The sequence below is a fragment of the Priapulus caudatus genome, unplaced genomic scaffold (assembly GCF_000485595.1).
Source record: "Priapulus caudatus unplaced genomic scaffold, Priapulus_caudatus-5.0.1 Scaffold111, whole genome shotgun sequence".
Classification (NCBI taxonomy): domain Eukaryota; kingdom Metazoa; phylum Priapulida; class Priapulimorpha; order Priapulimorphida; family Priapulidae; genus Priapulus; species Priapulus caudatus.
Genome location: NW_014577172.1, coordinates 392,634 through 415,207, shown reverse-complemented (window position 1 = coordinate 415,207; position 22,574 = coordinate 392,634). Strand labels below are relative to the sequence as shown.

Sequence of the window (22,574 nt, the reverse complement as noted above, 5' to 3'; positions counted from 1 at the left end):
TGTTTCAGTTTGGACCGACTGAAACAGGTCCAATTGGAACAGGACCAACTGATACTGGCCCAACTGTAACAGGTCCTGTTCCAGTTGGACCTGTTACTGTAGGTCCTGTTCCAGTTGGTCCTGTTACAGTTGGGCCAGTACCAGTTGGTCCTGTTCCAGTTGGACCTGTTACTGTAGGTCCTGTTCCAGTTGGACCTGTTACAGTTGGGCCAGTACCAGTTGGGCCTGTTCCAGTTGGTCCAGTTACTGTAGGTCCTGTTCCAGTTGGACCTGTGACTGTAACTCAAGTAAATAAACCTATCCATCAAATAAAATTCAGGAGAAAGTAAAATAAATGTATAAAAAATGTAATGTTAATGAACATTTTGAAAAGTAGAAATAAATCGAAATCACAGCCAAACAAATGTTTAAATCTGTCGAAATAAATAATAACAATTGGAAATAAAAGTAGGAATGGCTACGGTTTCATGAGCGATTGGCATCTCAAATAAATGAGGTTATTAGTACACTACAGTAAAATAAACGTTTTCTTGTGTCTTTACTATACACTACAGTAGTTAAATACGTTGGTAAATGCTGTCCTACCTGTTGGCTCTGAACCTGTTGGAGTTGATCCAGTTCCGGTGCTTCCTGTCACTGTTGCTGTGTGGGAGCATAGAATAAAATTCAATGCTCATGTTAACAACATTATACTTGCCTTAAATGTATGACATATCGATGAAAATTGGTTAACTTTATAACAGAACTAAAAAAAATTTCATAACGCTGTAAATATCTAACAAGTTTGTTTTGTAGAGCTACCTAGTAATACGCAAATAAAGGTGAACAATGCAAAAGTCAAATTTTACAGATGCAAGCGAAGTTGTTGACAGTGTCTTGTAAGGCAACACAATTACAGCGTGTTCAGTACTCATTCCCTACCAGTTGATTCTGGGCCGGTTGGGGCTGTGCCAGTGTCGGGTGTACTCATGGTCATTGTTACTGTAATGCAGCATGCAATATCAATATATGGTACCCTAATATCATATTGGGGGCCTGAGTTAATTGGGTAACAGGACAACTTAAATCCACATTAGTAAACAAAAGTAAGAACCAAATTTTGTGTACAGCCAAATAAATACGCTACAACAAAGAAACTTTTCGAACAAAATACTAATATGGTGCCTTGTTTCAAATTTGGATATTACCTGTTGGTCCACTCGTTACAGTACCAGTTGGTCCTGTTCCAGTTGGTCCTGTTACTGTAGGTCCAGTTCCAGTTGGTCCAGTTATTGTAGGTCCTGTTCCAGTTGGTCCAGTTCCAGTTGGTCCAGTTCCAGTTGGTCCAGTTCCAGTTGGTCCAGTTCCAGTGGGTCCTGTTTCAGTTGGTCCAGTTCCAGTTGGTCCTGTTCCAGTTGGCCCTGTTCCAGTTGGTCCAGTTGCTGTAGGTTCTGTTACCGTTGGTCCAGTTCCAGTTGGTCCCGTTCCAGTTGGCCCTGTTCCAGTTGGTCCAGTTACTGTAGGTCCTGTTCCAGTTTGCCCTGTTCCAGTTGGTCCAGTTCCAGTAGGTCCAGTAACTGTAGGTCCTGTTCCAGTTGGTCCTGTTACTGTTGGTCCTGTTTCTGTTGCCTCTGTTCCAGTTGGTCCAGTTACTGTAGGTCCTGTTCCAGTTGGCCCTGTTCCAGTTGGCCCTGTTCCAGTTGGACCTGTTACCGTAGGCCCAGTTACTGTAGGTCCTGTTACGGTAGGCCCAGTTACAGTTGCTCCCGTTCCAGTGGGTCCTGTTCCAGTTGGTCCAGTTTCTGTTGGTCCTGTTCCAGTTGGTCCTGTTCCAGTTGGACCAGTTACTGTAGGTCCTGTTCCAGTTGGTCCAGTTTCAGTTGGTCCAGTTCCAGTTGGTCCTGTTCCAGTTGGTCCTGTTACTGTAGGTCCAGTTCCAGTTGGTCCAGTTATTGTAGGTCCAGTTCCAGTTGGTCCAGTTCCAGTGGGTCCAGTGGGTCCAGTTCCAGTAGGTCTAGTTACTGTAGGACCTGTTCCAGTTGGACCTGTTCCAGTTGGTCCAGTTCCAGTTGGTCCAGTTACTGTAGGTCCTGTTTCAGTTGGCCCTGTGCCCGTAGGTCCAGTTACTATAGGACCAGTTCCTGTTGGTTCTGTTCCGGTTGGTCCTGTTCCAGTTGGTTCAGTTACTGTAGGTCCTGTTTCAGTTGGTCCAGTTCCAGTTGGCCCAGTTACTGTAGGCCCGGTTCCAGTTGGTCCAGTTACTGTAGGTCCTGTTTCGGTTGGTCCTGTTCCAGTTTGCCCAGTTCCAGTTGGACCTGTTACTGTAGGTCCAGTTACTGTAGGTCCTGTTCCAGTTGGTCCTGTTCCAGTTGGTCCTGTTCCAGTTGGTCCAGTTACTGTAGGTCCTGTTCCAGTTGGTCCAGTTACTGTAGGTCCAGTTCCAGTTGGTCCAGTTACTGTAGGTCCTGTTCCAGTGGGTCCAGTTACTGTAGGTCCTGTTGCAGTTGGTCCAGTTACTGTAGGTCCTGTTCCAGTTGGTCCAGTTCCAGTGGGTCCAGTTACTGTAGGTCCTGTTCCAGTTGGTCCTGTTTCAGTTGGTCCAGTTCCAGTGGGTCCAGTTACTGTAGGATCTGTTCCAGTTGGTCCTGTTTCAGTTGGCCCAGTTCCAGTTGGTCCAGTTGCTGTAGGTCCAGTTCCAGTTGGACCAGTTACTGTAGGTCCTGTTCCTGTTGGTCCTGTTCCAGTTGGTCCAGTTCCAGTTGGTCCAGTTACTGTAGGTCCTGTTCCTGTTGGTCCTGTTCCAGTTGGTCCAGTTACTGTAGGTCCAGTTACTGTAGGTCCTGTTCCAGTTGGTCCTGTTCCAGTTGGTCCAGTTACTGTAGGTCCTGTTCCAGTTGGACCTGTTCCAGTTGGGCCAGTACCAGTTGGTCCTGTTCCAGTTGGTCCAGTTACTGTAGGTCCTGTTTTCAGTGGCCGCTGTTTCAGTTGGGTCAGTTACTGTCGCGGTCACGGGATTCAGTGTGGGTCAGTTACTGTACTAGGCTCCAGTTGCCAGTGTGGGTTCCGATTGCTTCAGTTGGTCAGTTCAGTGTGCCCAGTTACTTGTAGGTCATGTTTTTCAGTTTGGTCAGTTACTGTAGGTTGTTCCGTTGGCTCCTGTTCCAGTTGGCGCCATAGTTCAGTTGCGCCGGTTCCAGTTTGGTCCAGTTTATGTAGGTTCCTTTAGGCAGTTGGTCCAGTTACTGAGGTCGTGTCCAAGTTGGGCCCTGTTCCAGTTGCAGTTACTGTCGGTCGGTTCCGTTGGTCCAAGTTGCAGTTGGTCTCTGTTTCAGTTTGGTCCGAGTTCCAGTGTGGCCCATAGTTACTGTAAGGTACTGTTTTAGTCTGGTCAGTTTACTTGATAGTTCCTGTTCCAGTTGGTTCAGTTCCAGTTGGATCTGTTCTGTTGGTCTTTCCAGTTGGTCCTGTTCCGGTTGAGGTGCCAAGTTACTGTCGAGTCTCCGGTTCAGCTTGACGTCCCAGTTCCAGTTGGCCCGTTGACTGTTAGGACCTGTTCGAGAGTTGGCCTGTTCAGTTAGGATCAGTTCAGTTGGACAGTTACTGACTTAGGTCCATGTTCGTGTTGAGTGCCTGATTCAGGTTGTGTCAGTCCAGTTGGTCAAGTTACTGATTAGGACATTGCTTCCAGGTTGATCCGTGTTCCAGTGTTGGGACCATGTTACTGTAGGTCCCATGTTCCAGTTGGTCGTCCTGGGCGGTTGGTCCTGGTTCCAGTTGGATCAGTTATTGCTAGTTAGGTCCAGTTCCGTTGGACGGAGGTTAATGTATGGTCCTGATCTACTGTAGGTCCTTGCTTAATGTAGGGAGATAGGATCCTGTTCAGTTGCGTCCAGTTCCAGGTGTTGGACTGTTACTGTAGGTCATGTTGCACAGTTGGTGCCAAGTTGTGGATAGGTCGATGTACAGTTTGCCTGATTCCGTTGGTCCAGTTCTGTCGCGTCGGTTCCAGATTGGTTCAGCGTACTAGTAGGTCAGTTCAGTTGGTATGTTTTCAGTTGGTACAGCTTCCAGTTGGCCCAGTGTTAAACTGTAGTCCTGTTCAGTTGGTCCAGTTCAGTTTGGACCTGTATACTGTAAGAGTCTGTTGTGGTATGGGTCGATGGTTACCGGGTACCTTATGATAGTCGTTACCTGATAGGGTCATGTTCCAGTTGGCGTCAGTTACGAGTTTAGGACTGTTACTGGTAGAGTGCCTGTTCAGTTTGGTCCTGTTCGAGTGGTGGTCCGTTACTGATACGTGTCAGTTTCATTGGTCAGTTCCAGTTGGGTCAGTTAATGTAGGACTGTTCCTGTTGGCTTGTTCAGGTTGGTTCCAGTTCCAGTTGGACCATTACTGTAGTTCCTGTTCCTGTTGGTCCTGTTCCAAGTTGTCCAGTTCCAGTTGGTCCATGTTACTAGTAGGGAACTGTTCAGTTGGTCCTGTTTCGTTGGCCCAGTTCCGAGTTGTCCAGTTACTGTAGGTTCCTGTTCAGTTGTCAGTATTCAGGTTGGACCTGTTACTGTAGGTGCCTGTTCCAGTTGGTCCTGCTATCGTTGGTCCAGTTACTGTAAGGTCCTTGTTTTCAGTTGGGTCCGAGTCTACTGTAGGTCCTTGTTGCAGTTTGGTCGAGTTCCAGTTGAATGTTCATGTAGTTCTGATTCAGTTGTTCTGTTCGGGTTGCGTCCAGTTACTGTCGGTCCGGTTCCAAGTTTTGGGATCCAGTTGAGTTAGGTCCAGTTACTGTAGGGACCTGTTTATGTTGCCCTGTTCCAGTTGTCAGATTCAGTTGCGACAAGTTAATGTAGGTACTGTTCCTGTTGGTCCTGTTCCGTTGCGTCAAGTTTCCAGTTGGATCCAGTACTGTAGACCTGTTTCCAGTTGGTCCTGTATTCAGTTGGCAGTTCAGTTGTCCAGTTCTTGTATAGTACTGTTCCAGTTGGGCATGTTCAGTTGGGCCTGGTTACTGTAGGTCTGTTTCAGCTTGGGCGTCTTACGTGTAAGGCGGGGGATCCTGCTTACTGTAGGTTACCCTGTTCTGTTGTCCTGCTTCCATAGTTCGTCAGTTCAGTTGAGGTCCAGTTTATGAGGACGTGTTCCAAAGTTGGTACCTGTTCCAGTTAATTGGGCTGCTTACTGTAAGGGTGTGTATTCCAGTTTGGTCCAGTTCAGTTGGACAGCTTAGCTTGTAGAGTCCTGATTCTGGTTGGTCTGTTTGCCAGTTGGTGCACAGTTCGTTGTCGTCCAGGTTACTTGTAAGGACCGTTCAGTTGGTCTGTTCCTGTTGGTCCTGTTCCAGTTGGTCCAGTTCCAGTTGGACCAGTTACTGTAGGTCCTGTTCCTGTTGGTCCTGTTCCAGTTGGTCCAGTTCCAGTTGGTCCAGTTACTGTAGGACCTGTTCCAGTTGGTCCTGTTTCAGTTGGCCCAGTTCCAGTTGGTCCAGTTACTGTAGGTCCTGTTCCAGTTGGTCCTGTTTGAGTTGGCCCAGTTTCTGTAGGTCCTGTTCCAGTTGGAGTTTTAATTTGTATTGGTGCTCCTGTTATTGCTGAAGTTTAAATAAACAACCAAACGTAATAAAATAAATAGTATCTGACTATTAATAAAAAAAACGATATTATAATTAAAAGAAAATAGGTTAACCATTAAATCAAGTTAGCACCCTGATTCGTCACTAAAAAAACAAAATAAATTAACTTGCTAATAACATGAAATAATAATAAAACTGTTAACACTGCACATAATTACAACCAAAAAAATCATAAAATAACAAACAGCAATAATATTATGTTGTCGCATTTATATGATAAAAGTCAATCTCAACTGCGTGTTTACTTTAATATAATAGAGTTAAGGTTTGCTTGTTTGTACATGTGATTTTGATTTTCGACCACGTGTGTAATGCGTGTTTTGCTTTTGTATCTATTTGCATATTTTGAGTGAGGGCATGCATGACTGTTGATATGTTTGAGTGCAGGTATATGTGCAGGTATATGTGCAGGTATATGTGTAGGTATATGTGCACGTATATGTGCAGGTATATGTGCAGGTATATGTGCAGTATTGCGTAAATTGCCACTAATCTAATTTAAAACGCCTATTATTTAATGATGTCGAAAGATGGTGATGCGGATGTTGAATTTTAATATACTTGCGTCTAGAATTGTTAAATAAATACAGTGAGCTTATGTGAATGCATATGTCACGGAACAATACAAAACCGTATAATTTTTGTGTCAATAAGTGGCAATTTCTCAAATGGGTTGGTTGATAGGTTGGTGCATTATATGGAAATTTTATTCTATCAATTCTATGAAATCTATGATTCACTCTTAACTTCTTTGCAGACATGTTTAATAGGATAAGCTTTACAAGTTACGCTTATATTTTATTATTACTGACTATCAGAGCAAAACTTTTATTAGTGTTAAAGTTTACATCTTGCATAATCTATACTCCATGGCCTCAACTGACTTGAAGAATTGTGATGAGAGATTGAATAACCTACAGAGAATATACATTATACCTAGCCTTTGGCCATGACTCACATGTGACTGTTGTATCTGTGATAAGATCAGGCCCCGTAACATCAGGTTTACCTTTTGTTGGTAATATCGTGCTTGCTTTGTAATTTATGAATAAATGGAAATCGACATAAGATCATGACTCATTTAACAGACTAGACGCCTTCCTGAGGTAGCGAATTACCATGGCGACTAAGAATGTTACCGTCAGGTCGTTTTCATTAATGTTTGACTGATCTTCTCTTAAGCAGTATATTCCTGAATATTTTTCCTGTTAAGTAAAGGTAAACCACGAAACGCTGCTTCGTTAAAGGGGGTATGATTGTGTAGTATAATTAGGTCTTGCTATTGTAGCTCATACGGCACCGTCACCTGTCACCCTACAAAACGTACGGACAAGCTATATACAGATGACTACTTATACAATGCAATGCGCACTTACTTGTTGGAGTCGGGGTCGTAGCTGGTGTACTCTCTGCAAAACAAATTCAGTAACTTAGTGTTAACATGATTGCCCTTTGCAGTATACACGTCTGCCATTACCTGACCAAATTAATTTGGCTGCACTCAAACACACCAGTAATGTACAATTGAGCTGAAAGTAAAACACTTACCAAGGAAGCATACAAAGTCTCCTGGTCTATTTTCACACATTGCTCCCTCTTGACAAGGAGGTGGAAACAGTTCGGTGCACTCATCGATATCTAGAGATAGAAAAGGGAATGATAACTTACTAACTAGGTAAACCACTGGCGAGGTTTCACCTTAACTCTTCAGATATATCGATTGATACAGTGATGCACATACGCGCGCACACATAAACCTGCATAACGTACAACCTCAGTATTATAAAGTAGTAGGCAATTACAATGACGTACGAATACACACCAGTCTACGGGAAATATCTGATAATAGAGTCAGGATTTGTTACTAAATGCAGAGTTGTAGACTAGGAGGAATATGGGCTTATTGCTTAGCTCTGCGAAATATATATATATATATATGACTATGAAGGAATTAACTAGACGATGAAAGAATTTCGCACCTGAGCAAGTAAAACCATCTCCGGCATAGCCAGTGCGACAGATGCATTCGAATCCACCAGGCAGGTCTCGACAACTAGCATTGTGATGGCAGTTTGCCAGGCCTGTTCTACATTCGTTGATGTCTGCAGCAAATTAGATAGTGATTAGCAATGACATGTTGAATTACACGTACTTATCTATCGCGGGAGTTATAATAGTACGTTGGAGGGATGACATCAAACCGGTCATGTAAATGTAAATATTACAGATTCCATGTAATAGCAGCCATACTGCCACCGCCATAAAATGAATCTGCGTTGTCTTTAGTTCAATAATCGCAATTTCCTCGTAGTATATCATAAACTTACAACCCATTTACAATTACACATACTTTCAACAGCGTGTTAAGCATACTTAATAAGCTATTGATACATTGTGAATATAGTGTGTTCCATAAATAGTTTACGATGGAATGTTGAAAGTCGAATTCGAAATGACCATGCAAACAGGAAGCCATGTCTGCTACCGTATAATTAGCCTAATCCTAATATGCTTAACAGCGTAAGATAGATTATTACGAGGCTGTAGTGGCAGCTTCACTATCTATGTAAGTTCCATCCAGGTAATGATGAGACAGAGCGGAATACTTACTAGCGCACACAGTGACGCCATCCCCTTCATATCCACCGTTGCAGTCACATTCGTAGCTACCGAGTGTGTTGGTGCACGTCGCCTGCTCGTCACACTTCGCAAGTCTCTCGAAGCATTCATCTATGTCTAAGGATTAGAAAGAAAATATTAAAAAGATAAATAATACGATGAGTAAAACGAAAATAAATAATAATAATAACATAATAGTGAACAATAAATTATAATATTATTATTATTTACACAGATATGACACATAAGCAATAATGCTACTTAATTCATCGTGTGTCAGCGTAACCTAGTGTCAATCTAATTTAACCTAAAATTTACCTCATGCCAATAACAAACTATTCTACTATTGTAGTGCATGTCGTCACTGCAAGCCTGAATTATAACATATATATATACTACAATTACTCCCAACCCACCATATCTTTCTAATCAAGCTATAAGATTAGTGTCGTCGACATACCTCTACATTCCGTCTCGCTGACAGGCATGAAACCATCCTTGCACGTACAATAGAAAGAACCTTCGAGGTTTTGGCATTCCGTGTTGTCTCCGCACGAATCCGCACCTTCGCTACACTCATTCAAATCTGTAAATGTTGTATGCATATATATATATATATATCATTTAGAGATTTATAGATAGATAACAGACACATATGCATATATAATACATATATTATATATTATAATAGAGCGAAGAAACAATAACGTAATTACACGTGAGGTACACTAGTGCCTAATATCATGTGTGTTATATACCAGCCCGCGTGTGACAATACATCACCATTTCTTTCCTCAATGCGCCGGTGTATATACCTGAGCAGTCGACGCCATCGCCCGTGAATCCTGTGTCACAGCTGCACGTGAAGCTGCCATCGTTGTTGAAACAGCTTCCGTGTGTGATATCACAGTTGTCCCGTCCCTCATCACATTCGTTCAGATCTGCAGAAGATGGCGAAAGCAACGGGTTAAGACGAATCACATTCCGCAGACGGTCTCGTCGATAAATCGTAATTAGTTATCTTTTTAATTAATAATTAGCTTCTAATTATCTTGCTGGGAGAACTAACGCTGAATCAATCTTACCGGAGCATTGAACGCCATCTCCCGTGTAACCCGCCTCACATATACACTGGAAACTGGCCTCAATGTTTCTGCACAGCGCCATCTCGTGGCAGTTGTCAAGTCCAAGCTCACATTCGTCCATGTCTAATCATGAGGAATTAAACAAAAAAATACGTTGCTATATTTCACATAGGGTCCACGGTCATTCCACTGTCGTAAATATATTTTCTCCCGCGCTCTGGTTGCCTTCATCGCATTAAAGAGTTGTAACTGTTAAGGTTATATAGTTTCTCATTAGATGCTCTTTTAGGTACCAATGGAAACGGACTTGCCATTACCTGCGGTCACAGATAGGAGGGAGTTTACAGCATGAAATGCCAAATCGTTAGACCCTGAGAAAATTCACTGCGCTGACTGAATTAAATTCCGTCTTTAACCTGACAAGTGGACCCACTAGTAGCGATGATCTACCGTCGTTTATTACACAATTTTCTGTCAACGCAAATGTATTTTTGTAGTTGTCGAGTACTACTTGTATGTTCTCAGATTGCTTACCACTACAGGAGAATCCTGGAGCGCCTTCTAGATTGACGCACATCATCACGTCAGGACAGGGTGGTGGCTGCTGCTTACACTGATCAACATCTGTATAAACAAGCGAAAGTAAACAACTTTAAAACCTCCGAACAGATGCCTTCTGTTTATTTTTTATGGGAGTGAATTATGTAGATGCTGTTTAAATTCTATTTGTTTACTGTCATGTAACTATCATCCATCTTATGGCTAATTGAAATCCTAAGCTATTCAAAAGGTTACTAGTTATTTACGTCTATTGGCTAGTAAATAAAATAGCTATTATGATGACGTCATCGCTGACTACAATGAGATCGCTACGATGGATAAGTATATCTTTGTTTATGTCTGCGATCATACACAATATCGCTACATAGCTTCCTACAACACACACTGCTAACCTAAACCACGCATACTCGCATCCACTCTTCGTACATCGCTCGCAGCAACATGCAGATACACAGACCACCATACGACAGCTATTTACCTGTGCAGACGACGCCATCTCCCTCCCAGTAAGGAGTGAAGCAGTTACAGGTGAAGCTACCGACGGTGTTTGTGCAGAGCGATCGCTGAGGTAGTCTACTGTCACAGTTGTGGCTTTGTTCGAAACATTCGTCAGCATCTGAAATGGTGATTATTCGCAGAATGAAATACAGACTGTTATCAACTGTCGTTTGCTCTACTCTCTGTTTCTACGTGATTATTTTATCAACTGGCCAAACTTACAAGCAATGCGTTTTAGTGGTGTCCAGCGAAGCGTATATAAAAGGTATGAAGCAGTGAAAGTCATTCTTTTGTTGCACGAATTATTTCTGTTACCTGAACATTGCTGCCCATTGCCTCGGAAGCCATCGCGACACTTGCACTGGTAGGAGCCGTCTGTGTTGATGCATTCAGCATCCTCGTGGCAGTTATCGCTAGCATCCGAGCACTCATTCGTATCTAAAAAGTCATCAACATGCAAGCGACTGTAATCAAGTTGCAAGGACAGTTCACTGTGTAGGTAACTGTAGGTAGGTAGGTAGGTAGGTAGGTAGGTAGGTAGGTAGGTAGGTAGGTAGGTAGGTAGGTAGGTAGGTAGGTAGGTAGGTAGGTAGGTAGTAACTGATCGGTATGGAGGTAATACCGTTTGAATCATGCATTTGTTAGCTTCAATGTGAGATCTTTCTAGCAGCTTTTTTTAACTACACCGTCAATTGTATTTGCAAGTATATGCGTAGAGGAGTTGTTTAGAGTCAATCGCTGAGTTCGGCTACAGTGGCTTTTGAATTGCGTCTAATTGGTAACCATAATTCGTTCATTGAGTGTCGTATACATAATGAAGTGATGTTATGGCAGGCTTGGGATTACCTCACTTCTAGTGCTAAAGGAAGGGAGACTCACCAGTGCAGGTGACGCCATCGCCGGTGTATCCTGGTTTGCAGGCACATGAATAGGATCCGACAGTGTTGGTACACTCTGCGTTGACGTCGCAGTTGTCAGTACCAGAAGCGCATTCATCCGTATCTGCAAAGCGTTAGGGGAGAATGATAAAATTAATTTAATTGATAAGTGATCGATGATCAATCATCAGTGACCGATCGATGATCGATGATGATCGATGGATTGAAAATGATAAGATAATTTTAATTAGATAAAAGATGAGGAATTATGAATGGAACAGCACACACGTCGTAACTCTCTCAAACCGCCACAGCATGGGTCGCACTATCAGCTGTAACCTTCCCAAGTAAATATTAAATAACTCAGATCCGGTACTGTTTTGTTCGATCGTATCATTTACCTGCACAGAAGACGCCGTTGCCACTGTAGCCTTCCAGACAGGCGCAGGTAAATGTTCCAGGTGCGTTTGTACATCTTGCGTTCTTGTCGCAGTTGTGCCCACCAGTCAAACACTCGTTGTTATCTGTGTAAGTGTATACATGAAATTATTATTTCAACATATGAAAATTGTGTTTCTTGTACAAAATCAGGAATTGTTAATCACACAAAGTTTCCTTCAAGAAATGCCCGTGATTGTGTCACTGCCATGGCAATTAAATATAATATATATATATATATGCATTTATTTATTTATTTATTTATTCTTTTTTTAATTAATTAAAACACAGGGCTACCTGCACAGACGATGCCATTTCCGCTGAAGCCCTCCTCACATTCACAGAGGAAGCTGCCATCAGTGTTGAAGCAGTCGGCACGCAGTGAGCACGTGTCCAGTCCGTCCGCGCATTCGTTAGCATCTGTAACCATGCAAAGCACAGTAAGCAAACTCTGTGTTACATGAGTGACTCTGGGTAACTTCATGGCAGCTACACGGATGTAAACTACTAACACGGTGCTACAATTAGTAGTACCGTGTTAGTAATTCACATTCATGTAGCCGCCAAGTCTACAATGATGGTGAAAACTCCAGCAAAGCTGGCTGCTGCTGGTGGTGGTTATATATGGTGGTGCTGCTGCTGCTGCTACTGCTACGGTTGCTGCTGCTTCTAGTGCTACTATTGCTGCTACTACTGCTACTACTGCTGCTACTATTGCTGGTACTGCTGCTACTACTGCTATTATTGCTGCTGTTTCTACTGTTTCTGCTATTGTTATTGTTTCTGCTATAGTTCCTGCTACTGCTGCTACTATAACAGGAATGCCATGAATTAACGAAATGCGGACAGTAACGATATATATGATCAACGGAGCATTCGTTTACTAAGTGAAGCAATCATGAGTAAGTCATCTAACGTGTGTTTGAAAAGTAGGAACGCTCTGGAATTCAACTACTACGTTTCCGCGATCTGACAGATGCGGTGCTGATGGCACAGGATGTGACGTACCACTACAGGAGACGCCGTTTCCAAGGTAACCGGGGTCGCATTCGCAGTCGAAGCCGCCTCTGTTGTTGAAGCACTGTGCATTTTCGTCACAGTTGTCCCTTCTTAGGTCACACTCGTCCACATCTGAAAGAAAGTATCACAGTTATTATACGAATACCGAATTCGCAGTATATATTTACATAACTTCCAATGGGTTGTTGAGGGGCAAACATAGCAAGATATCCTGATTAACGCTTTAGAATAGTTCTTCAAGTTCTCTCCACATGATTACTAAAACATAATTCAAAATTCCCGCATTTAGCATTTTGGTTCTTTCCATCGACATGACGTATTACACAAACATCATAAAAGAATGAAACATATGGGTGTGAAAAAACAAAAACGTGTAGCTGTTGCAATCTGTAGCAAATCTCTGTGCGAATATTACCCATGCAGTTTGTCCCATCTCCACTGAATCCGCTGTTACAGCGACATTCGAATGATCCTGGCCTGTTGACGCATGTTCCATCGAGTCTATCACACGTGTCAACGCGTAGCAAGCACTCATTCATATCTGTAAGGTAAAGTTGGTGTTTACGATAGTTCCTCGACATGATACCAGTGTAGGATGCCTGGTCTAGCATTCCATAAACTGTGATCTATTACAGCCAAAGATCACGTTCATGATATTTTGTAATGTCACGCTTAGTGGTAATAAATTGGTAAACAAAATCGGTAAAAAGATTCTACTACTGCTACTGCTACTGCTACTACAACCATTGCTGCTGCTATATATTGCTACTGCAGCTACAACTACTGCTACTCCTACTACAACTACTGCTGCTGCTGCTGTTACTCTAGCTACAACTACTGCTGCTGCTACCGTTGCTGCTGCTCCTACTACTGCTTCCATTCCTGCTGTTACTAGTATGACAAGTAGCAGGAAAACGTGAGATTTAACTAAGCACGTAAACCTACCAATGCAGGTTTCATCTATCATCACGTAGCCTTCGTCACAACCGCAGCTGAACGATCCAACAAAGTTGAAGCACATCTGAGATGACTTGCACATCTGGTTCACGCACTCGTCAACATCTAAGAACAACACAAAGACAACATTAGCTCTGCATGAAGTGGGAAAAACTGCTTAAAAAATATTCTTACTCACACCTGCGAACTTTGCTCAGCTTTTACTTCACTTCTACTAAGTCAAACTCAGCATAACGCAGTTAAACCCACATGCACATTGGACAAGAGTGAGTTTGAAATGAAAATGTAATCAATGTCCCGTGTGTGATGTGAATATGTTAGATATAACCCCCATACATGTCCACATAATAGGTTATTTAACTGTTTAAGATAATTATTCAATATATTTAGTTCTATGCAACTCTGCATAAGTGCCTGGGATTAAAATGTAAGACTATATAACTAGAAAACTGATTTAATATTTCTTGAAAGTTGAAACTTTGCTCACAATAAATGTCGTGTAATGGAGACATATAACAATGACACGCAGCTTACACCTACCACTGCATGAGAGGCCGTTGCCTGTAAATCCGTCCCTGCAGTCACACAGAAAGCTGCCCTGAGTGTTAGAGCATACAGCCTCACTGTGGCAATCATCAAGGTTCTCGTCACACTCGTCCACATCTGTAGCAACAAGAAACAAAACAATTAGTAAACATCAGGAAGGAATCAGAAGGATATTTTTTATATAATTAACGCAAAATATTTAAAAAAAACGTTAATTAAACGCCAATAAAACATTTTTGATATATTTGTGAATAAACTACATATATAACCTTGCTGTTTTATAGTTTGAAAACGTTAAAAACCAAACCATAGTAAAACCAGATCCTAACTTTGCGCAAACATTATGCGTTAGTTGAGTGAGACATACCAAGGCAGTTCACTCCATTGCCTGAATAGCCGATGTCACATTCGCAGTTGAATCGACCATCAGTGTTTGTGCATAGTGCGTTCGCATCGCAGTTGTCAAGTCCCGAACGACATTCGTCGATATCTGATACAGGAGAGAAAAGTCCAGTCATTCTGGTTATCCTACACTCGCACATGCACAAGTAGAATTTTTAATTAAAAAATACAATATCGAGCTATTGGCGCATATCAGGTTGAAAAAATAGCGTTAGAAATAAATTCTTGGAGTTTAAAACCCGTATGAAAAATTCATAACTAGTTTAAAGTTAAAATTATGTTGATGTAAATTAAATTAAAATTCAATAAATTAAACCATTTCGAAGCCCGCTTCGGCAATCACTCACCGCTGCAGGTGATGACACCGTCTCCTTGGTAACCGGTGTCGCAGTCACACACGTAGCTTCCATCAGTGTTGCTACAGGCGGCCCGGGCGTTACAGTCGTCCAACCCTAGCTGGCATTCATTGGTCTCTAAAATGCGATATACATGACCGATGATTAGTTACCAGAATCATAATGTCGGTGTAATCAAAATCAAATCAAAAATCAAACACAAAATCAATCACAATCAAAAACGGTATATATTCAATGACGTGTAAAACGCGAACAGGTTGGGAGCATTTAAAATGTATCGAGAACAAATTTTGAACAGAACGAATATTGCAGATGACTTAAGAACATCGGGAGCACGACAGGAACATTACGTGATGTTCCACCGGGAATCAATACCCGCACTCTGCGTATTATTGTGTAAAACGCAACTAAAAAATGATAATTCTCTGAGACAATTAGCACATGATAATCACCAATCTTCTCATGTAAATACTTTAAACATTATACCAAGGCACTGCGTTCCATCTCCTTCGTAGCCCGGCGCGCACTGACATCGGAAGCTACCCTCTGTGTTGTCACAGTCAGCCTTGAGGTCGCAGTTGTCAGTGTTTAGCGCACACTCATCATTGTCTACAGATCAAATAACAACATATATAATATCACATCAATATATACATACATATATACATGTATACATATATATATATATACATCAATATGATAACAGAACACCGTTATTAAATGAAAGTACCGCAGATGTGTTCACTTTAAATTTCGTAAAATCAGTGCTATTTCACGTATGTAATACCTGTAGGTCTTTCAGACCTGATTTAACTGATGGTAAATTAAAAGCACTTGAAAGTCAATGTTTTCTCGAACTAATCATTAAGGTATCAGAATTAAATTAATAATAATAATAATAATAATAATAACTTTATTATTATTATTATTATTATTATTATTATTGCAGATTCTGTTGTTCGGTGAGTGCTGGCTACCTGTGCATAGGCGACCGTCGCCGGTGAAACCTGTGGGACATGTGCAGCGGTAACTGCCCATGACGTCGACGCAGAGAGCGTTGTCGTCGCAATCATCAATGCCTAGCAAGCACTCGTTCATATCTGCAATGACACGGACAACCGCGGCGCTATGACGTCATCCAGGTAGATGTTATTTAATCTCGTATAGTGGTAACTTCGTTCATATTGACAAATAAATTACTATAGGTCCTGTTTCAGTTGGTCCTGTTCCAGTTGGACCTGTTCCAGTGGGTCCTGTTCCAGTTGGTCCTGTTCCAGTTGGTCCAGTTCCAGTTGGTCCTGTTACTGTAGGTCCTGTTCCAGTTGGCCCTGGTCCAGTTGGCCCTGTTCCAGTTGGTCCTGTTACGGTGGGTCCTGTTTCAGTTGGTCCAGTTCCAGTTGGCCCAGTTACTGTAGGTCCTGTTCCAGTCGGTCCTGTTACTGTAGGTCCTGTTCCAGTTGGTCCTGTTCCAGTTGGCCCTGTTCCAGTTGGACCTGTTTCTGTTGGTCCTGTTCCAGTTGGTCCTGTTACTGTATGTCCTGTTCCAGTTGGTCCTGTTCTAGTTGGTCCTGTTCCAGTTGGTCCTGTTTCTGTGGGTCCTGTTCCAGTTGGACCTGTGACTGTAGGTCCTGTTCCAGTTGGTCCTGTTCCAGTTGGACCTGTTACTGTAGGTCCTGTTCCAGTTGGACCTGTTACTGTAGGTCCTGTTACAGATGGTCCTGTTCCAGTTGGACCTGTTTCTGTAGGTCCTGTTCCAGTTGGTCCTGTTCTAGTTGGTCCTGTTCCAGTTGGTCCTGTTCCAGTTGGACCTGTTACTGTAGGTCCTGTTCCAGTTGGTCCTGTTCTAGTTGGTCCTGTTCCAGTTGGTCCTGTTCCAGTTGGACCTGTTTCAGTTGGACCTGTTCCAGTTGGTCCTGTTACAGTTGGTCCTGTTCCAGTTGGTCCTGTTTCAGTTGGCCCAGTTTCAGTTGGACCTGTTCCAGTTGGTCCTGTTCCAGTTGGTGCTGTTTCAGTATAACCTGTTCCAGTTGGACCTGTTCCAGTTGGTCCTGTTCCAGATTACTGAGGTCGCTGTTCCAGTTGGACCTGTTACTATAGGTCCTGCTTCCAGGTTGGACCTGTTACTATAGGTCCTGTTTCAGGTGGTCCTGCTTCCAGTGGACCTGCTTCAGTGCGTGTCCTGTTCCAGTTGCCGTCCTGCTTCCAGTTGGTCCAGTTCAGTTGGTCCTGTTACTGTAGGTCCAGTTCCAGTTTGGGCCCAGTTACTGTAAGGTCCTGTTCCAGTCGGTCCTGTTACTGGTAGGTGTCCTGTTCCAGTTGGTTCCAGTTACTGTAGGCTCCTGTTTCAGTTGGTCCTGTTTCCAGTTGGAACCTGTTACTGGTAGGTCCTGTTCCAGTTGGTCCTGTTACTGTAGGTGCCTTGTTTCCAGTTGGTCCAGTTCCAGTTGGCCCAGTTACTGTAGGTTCCTGTCTTGCAGTTGGTTCCCAGTTCCAGTTGGCCCAGTTTGTGTAGGTCCTGTTCCAGCTCCGGTCCTGTTACTGGTACGGTCCTGTTCAGTTTGCGTCCTGGCCTTTCCAGTAGGTCCTGCTTCCAGTTGCGACCTGTTACCTGTTAGGCCCTGCTTCCAGTTTGCGGACCCGTTACTGTAGGTCCTTGTTCCCAGTTTGGCCAGTTACGTCAGGTCCTGTTCCAGTCCTTGGTCCTGTACAGTTGGGGCCCAGTACCAGTTGCGTCACTGATTACTGTTAGGTTTCCTGCTTCCAGTCGGTCCTGTTACGTAAGGTCCTGCTTCCAGTTGGTCCATGTGTCGTGATTGGGTCCTGGTTCCAGTTTGTCAGTTACTGTAGGTCCGCTTCCAGTTCGGACCAGGTTACAGTAGGTCCTGTCCAGTCGCGTCCTGTTACTGTAGGTTCCTGCTTCCAGTTTCAGTTCCAGTATGCCCGGTCCAGTTAGTGTAGGTCCTTGTTCCAGTCGTCCTGTTTACTGTAAAAGGTCTGTTCCAGTTGCGGTTCCAGTTCAGTTGCGTTCCAGTTGTGTAGGTCCTGTTTCCAGTTGGCTACAGTTACTGTAGTCCTGTTTCAGTTGCGTCCAGTTTCCAGTTGGCCCAGTTCCTGGTAGGTCCTGTTCCAGGTTGGTCCAGTTCCAGTTGGTCCAGTTCCAGTTGGACCTGTTTCAGTTGCGTCCTGTTCAGTATGGGACATGTTATTGTTAGGTCTGTTCCAGTTGCGCGACCTGTTGCCTGTAGGTTCCTGTTCAGTCGGTCCTGTTCATGTTGGCCTGTTCAGTTGGTCTGCTTCCAGTATGTGTTCTGTTTACTGTAGGTCCTGTTTTCAGTTGCGATCCAGTTATCTGTAGCCTGTTACAGTGGTTAGGTTCCAGTTGGCCCAGTTATGTACGTCCTGTTCCAGTTGCGTCCTGGTTCAGTTGGCCTGCTTCCAGTTGCGACCTGTTTCTGTTTGGGTCCTGTTCCAGGTTTGTTCACAGTTACTGTAGCGTCCTAGCTTCCATGTTGGTCCAGTTACTTGTAGCCGTCCTGTTCAGTTCGGCCTGCTTTCAGATTGATCCTGTTCAGTTGCGTTCCAGTTTACTGTAGGTCCTGTATCCAGTTGGGTCCAGTTCCAGTTGCGTCCAGTTAACTGTAGGTTTCCTGTTTCAGGTTTGTCCGCAGTTCCCAGGGGTTTTTGGGGGGCCCAGTTACTGGTAGGGGCTCCTGTTTTTTCAGGTGTCGGTCCAGTTCCGTTTGGACCTGTTTACTGTAGCCGGTCCCTGTGTACAGTGTTGGAGTCTGTTCTTTACAGTCGTGGACTCTGTTCCAGTGGGATCCTGTTCCAGTTGTCCTGTCCAGTTGGTCCAGTTCCCAGTTGGTCCTGGTTACTGGTAGGTCCTGTTCAGTCGGTTGTTACAGTGGCAGTACCAGTTGGTTCCTGTATCCAGTGGACCTGTTACTGTAGGTCCTGTTCCAGTTGGACTGTTTACTATAGGTCCTGTTTCAGTTGCGTCCTGCTTCCAGATTGGTCCGTTACTGTATAGGTCCTGTTCCAGTGCGTCCAGATTCCAGGTGCGTCCAGCTTACTGTAGGTCCTGTTCAGCTGGTTACAGTTACTGTAGTCTGTTTGTCAGTTTGGCGTCCATTTCAGTTGGGCCAGTTCCTGTTTTAGCCGTCCTGTTCCCAGTTGTCAGTTCCCAGATTTTGCGGTCCTGATTCCAGTTGGACCAGCGTTACTGTTTAGCGTCCTGTTTCCAGTTTGCACTGTTACTGTTTTAGGTTCGTTTCCAGTTGGACCTAGCTTACAGTTGGTGCCAGTACACAGTTCGGGCCTGTTCCAAGTTTGGTCCAGTTACTTGTTTAGCGTCCCTGTTCCAGCTTGGGACCTGTTGTTATAGTTGCGGCCAGTAACCAGTTTGGGCCTGTTCCAGTCTGGGTTCCAGTTACTGTAGCGTCGTACGTTCCCAGTTTAGGACCTGTGACTGTAACTCAAATAAAAACCTATCCATCAAATAAATTTCAGGAAGAAAGTAAAATAAATGTATAAAAATGTAATGTTAATGAACATTTTGAAAAGTAGAAATAAATTCGAAATCACCAGCCAAACCAAATGGTTTTAAATCTGGTCGAAATAAATAATAACAATGAAATAAAAGTAGGAATGGATACGTTTCATGGAGGCGATTGCGATCTCAAATAAATGAGGTTATTAGTACACTACAGTTAAAATAAACGTTTTCTTGCTGTCTTTAATATACATACAGTAGTTAAAGTACGTTGGTAAATGCTGTCCTACCTGTTGGCTCTGAAACCTGTTGGAGTTATTTGAATCCGTTCCCGGGTGGGTCTTCCTGTCATGTTGTGTTGTGCGGAGCCATTTAAAATACAAATTCAACTGCTCATGGTTAACAACATATACTTGCCTTTAAATGTATGACATATCGATGAAACTTGTGGTTAACTTTATAACAGAACTAAAAAAAATTTCATAACGCCTGTAAATATATACAAAGTTTGTTTTTGTAGAGCTACCTAGTATACGCAATAAAGCTTTCGTGAACAATGCAAAAGTTCAAATTTTACAGATGCCTAAGCGAAAGTTGCTTGACCAGTGTCTTGTTAAGCCCAACACAATTACAGCGTGTTCCAGTACTCATTCCCTACCAGTTTGATTCTGGGCCGGTTGAGGCGCTGTGCCAGTGTCGGGTGTGCTACTCATGGTCATGTTACTGTAATGCCAGCATTGCCAATATCAATATTATGGTATCCTAATATTTTTCATATTGGGCGGGCCTGAGTTAATTGGGTAACAGGACACTTAAATCCACCATTAGTAAACAAAAGTAAGAACCAAATTTTGTGTACAGCAAATAAATACGCTACAACAAAGAACTTTTCGAACAAAAATACTAATATGGGTGCCTTGTTTCAAATTTGTATATTACTGTTGGTCCACTTCGTACAGTACCAGTTGGTCCTTGTTCATTTTGTGATCTGGTACTGTAGTCAGTTCCAGTTGCGTCATTATTGATAGCGTCCTGTTCCCAGTTGGTTCCAGTTCCCAGTTGGGTCCAGTTCCAGGTTGACTTCCAGTTCCAGTGGGTCACTGTTTCAGTTGCTTGCGCTCCAGTTCCATGTTGGTCCTGCTTCAGTGCCCTGTTCCAGTTCGGCTCCAGTTTCTTGTAAGGTTTGTTACCGTTGGTCAGTTCAGTTAGGTCCCGTTCCAGTTGGCCCTGTTCCAGTGGTCCAGTTACTTGTAGGTCTGTTCCAGTTTGCCCTGTGCCAGGTTGGTCCAGTTCCAGTTAGGGTCCCCAGTAACTGTAGGTCCATGTTTCCAGTTGGTTCCTGTTTACTTTTGGTTGGTCTCCTGTTTCCTGTTGGCCTCTGTTCCACGTTGGTCAGTTACTGTTAGGTCCTGTCCAGTTGGCCCTGTTCCAGTTGGCCCTGTTCCAGTTGCGACCTGTACCGTAGGGCCCAGTTATGTTATGCGTTCTGTTAGGGGTAGGCCCAGTTACAGTTGCTCCCGTTCCAGTGGTCCTGTTCCCCAGTTGCCGGCTCAGTGTTCTGTTGGTCCTGTCAGTTGGTCCTGTTCAGTTGGACCAGTTACTGTTAGTCCTGTTCCAGTTGGTCCAGGTTGTTTCAAGTTGGCCATTTTCAACGTTTCCAGTTGCGTCCTGTCCAGATTGGTCCGGTTCTGGTAGGTCCCAGTTCCCAGTCTGGTCAGTTATTTGTAGGTCCAGTTCCCAGTTGCGTCCAGTTCCACGGTGGGTCCAGTGGGGGTCCAGTTCCAGTAGGTCTAGTTACTGGTTAGGACCTGTTTTTCAGTTTGGACCTGGTCCAGGTTGTTTCCAGTTCCAGGGGTTGCTCCAGTTAACTGTAGTCCTGTTTCAGTTGGCCCTGTGCCCGTAGCCGTCCAGATTACTATAGGACCAGTTCCTGTTGGTTCTGTTCCGGTTGGTCTGTTCCAGTTTGGTCCTCAGTTAACTGTAGCGTCCTGTTCAAGTTGCGTCCAGTTCCCAGTTGGCCAGCTTACTGTAGGCTCGGTTCCAGGTTTGGTCCAGTTACTGTAGGTCCTGGTTTCGGTTGGTCCTGGTTCCGTTGCCCCAGTTTCGCCCCAGTTTGACCTGTTCACTGTAGGTCCCAGTTACTGTGGTCCTGCCTTCAGGGTTGGCTCCTGTTCCAGTTGGTTCCTGCTTTCATTGCGTCCAGTTACTGTAGGTCGCTGCTTCCAGTTGGTCCAGTTACTGTACGCGTCCAGTTCCAGGTTGGTCCCAGATTACTGTAGGCTCCTGTTCCCAGTGCGGGCTTCAGCTTACTGGTAGCGTCCTGTTGCAGTTTGGGTCCGTTTACTGTTAGGTCCATTTTCCAGTTGGCCGTCCCAGTTTCCAGTGGGCTCCAGCTACTGTAGGTCCTTGTTCCAGTTGGTCCGTTTCAGTTGTCAGTTGCCTGCAGTGGGTCCAGTTACTGTAGCGATCTGTTTTAAGTTGGTCCTGTTTCAGTGGGCAGTATCAGTTAGGTCCATTGCCTGTTAGGCGGGTCATGTTCCAGTTGCGACAGTTTACTGTAGCGTCCTGTTCCTGTTGGTTCCTGTTTCCGGCTTGGGTCCAGTTCCAGTATTTTGGTCCATGTTAATGTAGGTCCTGTTCCTGTTGGTCCTGTTCCAGCTTGGTCGCCAGTTACTGATAGTCCAGTTACTGGTAGTCCTGTTCCAGTTGCGTCCTGTTCAGTTGTCAAGTTTACTGTAGGTCCTTTCCGTTGGGCCCAGTTACTGTTAGGTCCGTTCCAGGTGGACCTGTTCAGTTGGGCCAAGTACCCAGATTGTCCTGTTCCAGTTGGTTCCAGCTTACTGTTAGGTCCTGTATTCAGTTGGCCCCTGTTTCACTTCGGTCCAGTGCCTACTGTCCGGTCCGGCTTCCAGTTGTCAGGTTACTGTAGTCCAGTTCCAGTTTGGTCCGGTTTTCAGTTGTGTCCAGTCCAGTTGGCCCAGTTACCTGTAGTCCTGTTCAGTTGCCGTCCAGTTACCTGTAGGTCCTGTTCCCCGTTGGTCCTGTTCCCAGTTGCGCCCTTGTTCCAGTTGGGCCGGTTCCAGTTGCGTCCAGTTACTGTAGCGTCTGGTTTGACTTCC

General features: G+C 44.0%; 1 protein-coding gene and 3 long non-coding RNA genes across 6 annotated transcripts in view; 3 read left to right on the top strand and 1 right to left on the bottom strand.

The window, feature by feature from the left end:
• The window catches only part of LOC106805362 (fibrillin-1-like), a 38,592-nt gene that overhangs the window by 5,762 nt on the left and 10,256 nt on the right, over positions 1 to 22,574 (bottom strand). The window contains exons 11-33 of the mRNA XM_014806923.1: positions 15,941 to 16,063; positions 15,450 to 15,572; positions 14,955 to 15,080; positions 14,573 to 14,695; positions 14,200 to 14,322; positions 13,648 to 13,764; positions 13,118 to 13,243; positions 12,691 to 12,813; positions 11,980 to 12,102; positions 11,646 to 11,768; positions 11,246 to 11,368; positions 10,682 to 10,804; positions 10,347 to 10,484; positions 9,842 to 9,931; positions 9,308 to 9,430; positions 9,038 to 9,163; positions 8,683 to 8,808; positions 8,214 to 8,339; positions 7,583 to 7,705; positions 7,152 to 7,241; positions 6,980 to 7,012; positions 922 to 981; positions 586 to 642 (exon numbers count right to left, since the gene is read on the bottom strand). Coding sequence (XP_014662409.1) covers positions 586 to 642; positions 922 to 981; positions 6,980 to 7,012; positions 7,152 to 7,241; positions 7,583 to 7,705; positions 8,214 to 8,339; positions 8,683 to 8,808; positions 9,038 to 9,163; positions 9,308 to 9,430; positions 9,842 to 9,931; positions 10,347 to 10,484; positions 10,682 to 10,804; positions 11,246 to 11,368; positions 11,646 to 11,768; positions 11,980 to 12,102; positions 12,691 to 12,813; positions 13,118 to 13,243; positions 13,648 to 13,764; positions 14,200 to 14,322; positions 14,573 to 14,695; positions 14,955 to 15,080; positions 15,450 to 15,572; positions 15,941 to 16,063 — 2,568 coding nt within the window. The remainder of the gene's footprint in view (positions 1 to 585; positions 643 to 921; positions 982 to 6,979; positions 7,013 to 7,151; positions 7,242 to 7,582; positions 7,706 to 8,213; positions 8,340 to 8,682; positions 8,809 to 9,037; positions 9,164 to 9,307; positions 9,431 to 9,841; positions 9,932 to 10,346; positions 10,485 to 10,681; positions 10,805 to 11,245; positions 11,369 to 11,645; positions 11,769 to 11,979; positions 12,103 to 12,690; positions 12,814 to 13,117; positions 13,244 to 13,647; positions 13,765 to 14,199; positions 14,323 to 14,572; positions 14,696 to 14,954; positions 15,081 to 15,449; positions 15,573 to 15,940; positions 16,064 to 22,574) is intronic.
• On the top strand, positions 1,793 to 2,761 carry LOC106805369. Of its 2 annotated transcripts, none has more exons than XR_001393424.1 (3): positions 1,793 to 1,802; positions 2,172 to 2,426; positions 2,667 to 2,761. It is a non-coding gene; the product is annotated as an uncharacterized LOC106805369 (long non-coding RNA). The 2 variants fall into 2 exon arrangements; XR_001393423.1 differs by lacking the exon at positions 1,793 to 1,802 and adding an exon at positions 1,877 to 1,922 and having other exon boundaries at positions 2,172 to 2,246; positions 2,607 to 2,761.
• LOC106805370 lies at positions 16,306 to 17,341 on the top strand. 2 transcript variants are annotated; one of them, XR_001393425.1, is made up of 4 exons: positions 16,306 to 16,378; positions 16,589 to 16,644; positions 17,074 to 17,104; positions 17,184 to 17,341. It is a non-coding gene; the product is annotated as an uncharacterized LOC106805370 (long non-coding RNA). The 2 variants fall into 2 exon arrangements; XR_001393426.1 differs by lacking the exons at positions 16,306 to 16,378; positions 16,589 to 16,644 and adding an exon at positions 16,723 to 16,794.
• On the top strand, positions 18,269 to 18,607 carry LOC106805371. The gene is made up of 3 exons (XR_001393427.1): positions 18,269 to 18,289; positions 18,336 to 18,350; positions 18,547 to 18,607. It is a non-coding gene; the product is annotated as an uncharacterized LOC106805371 (long non-coding RNA).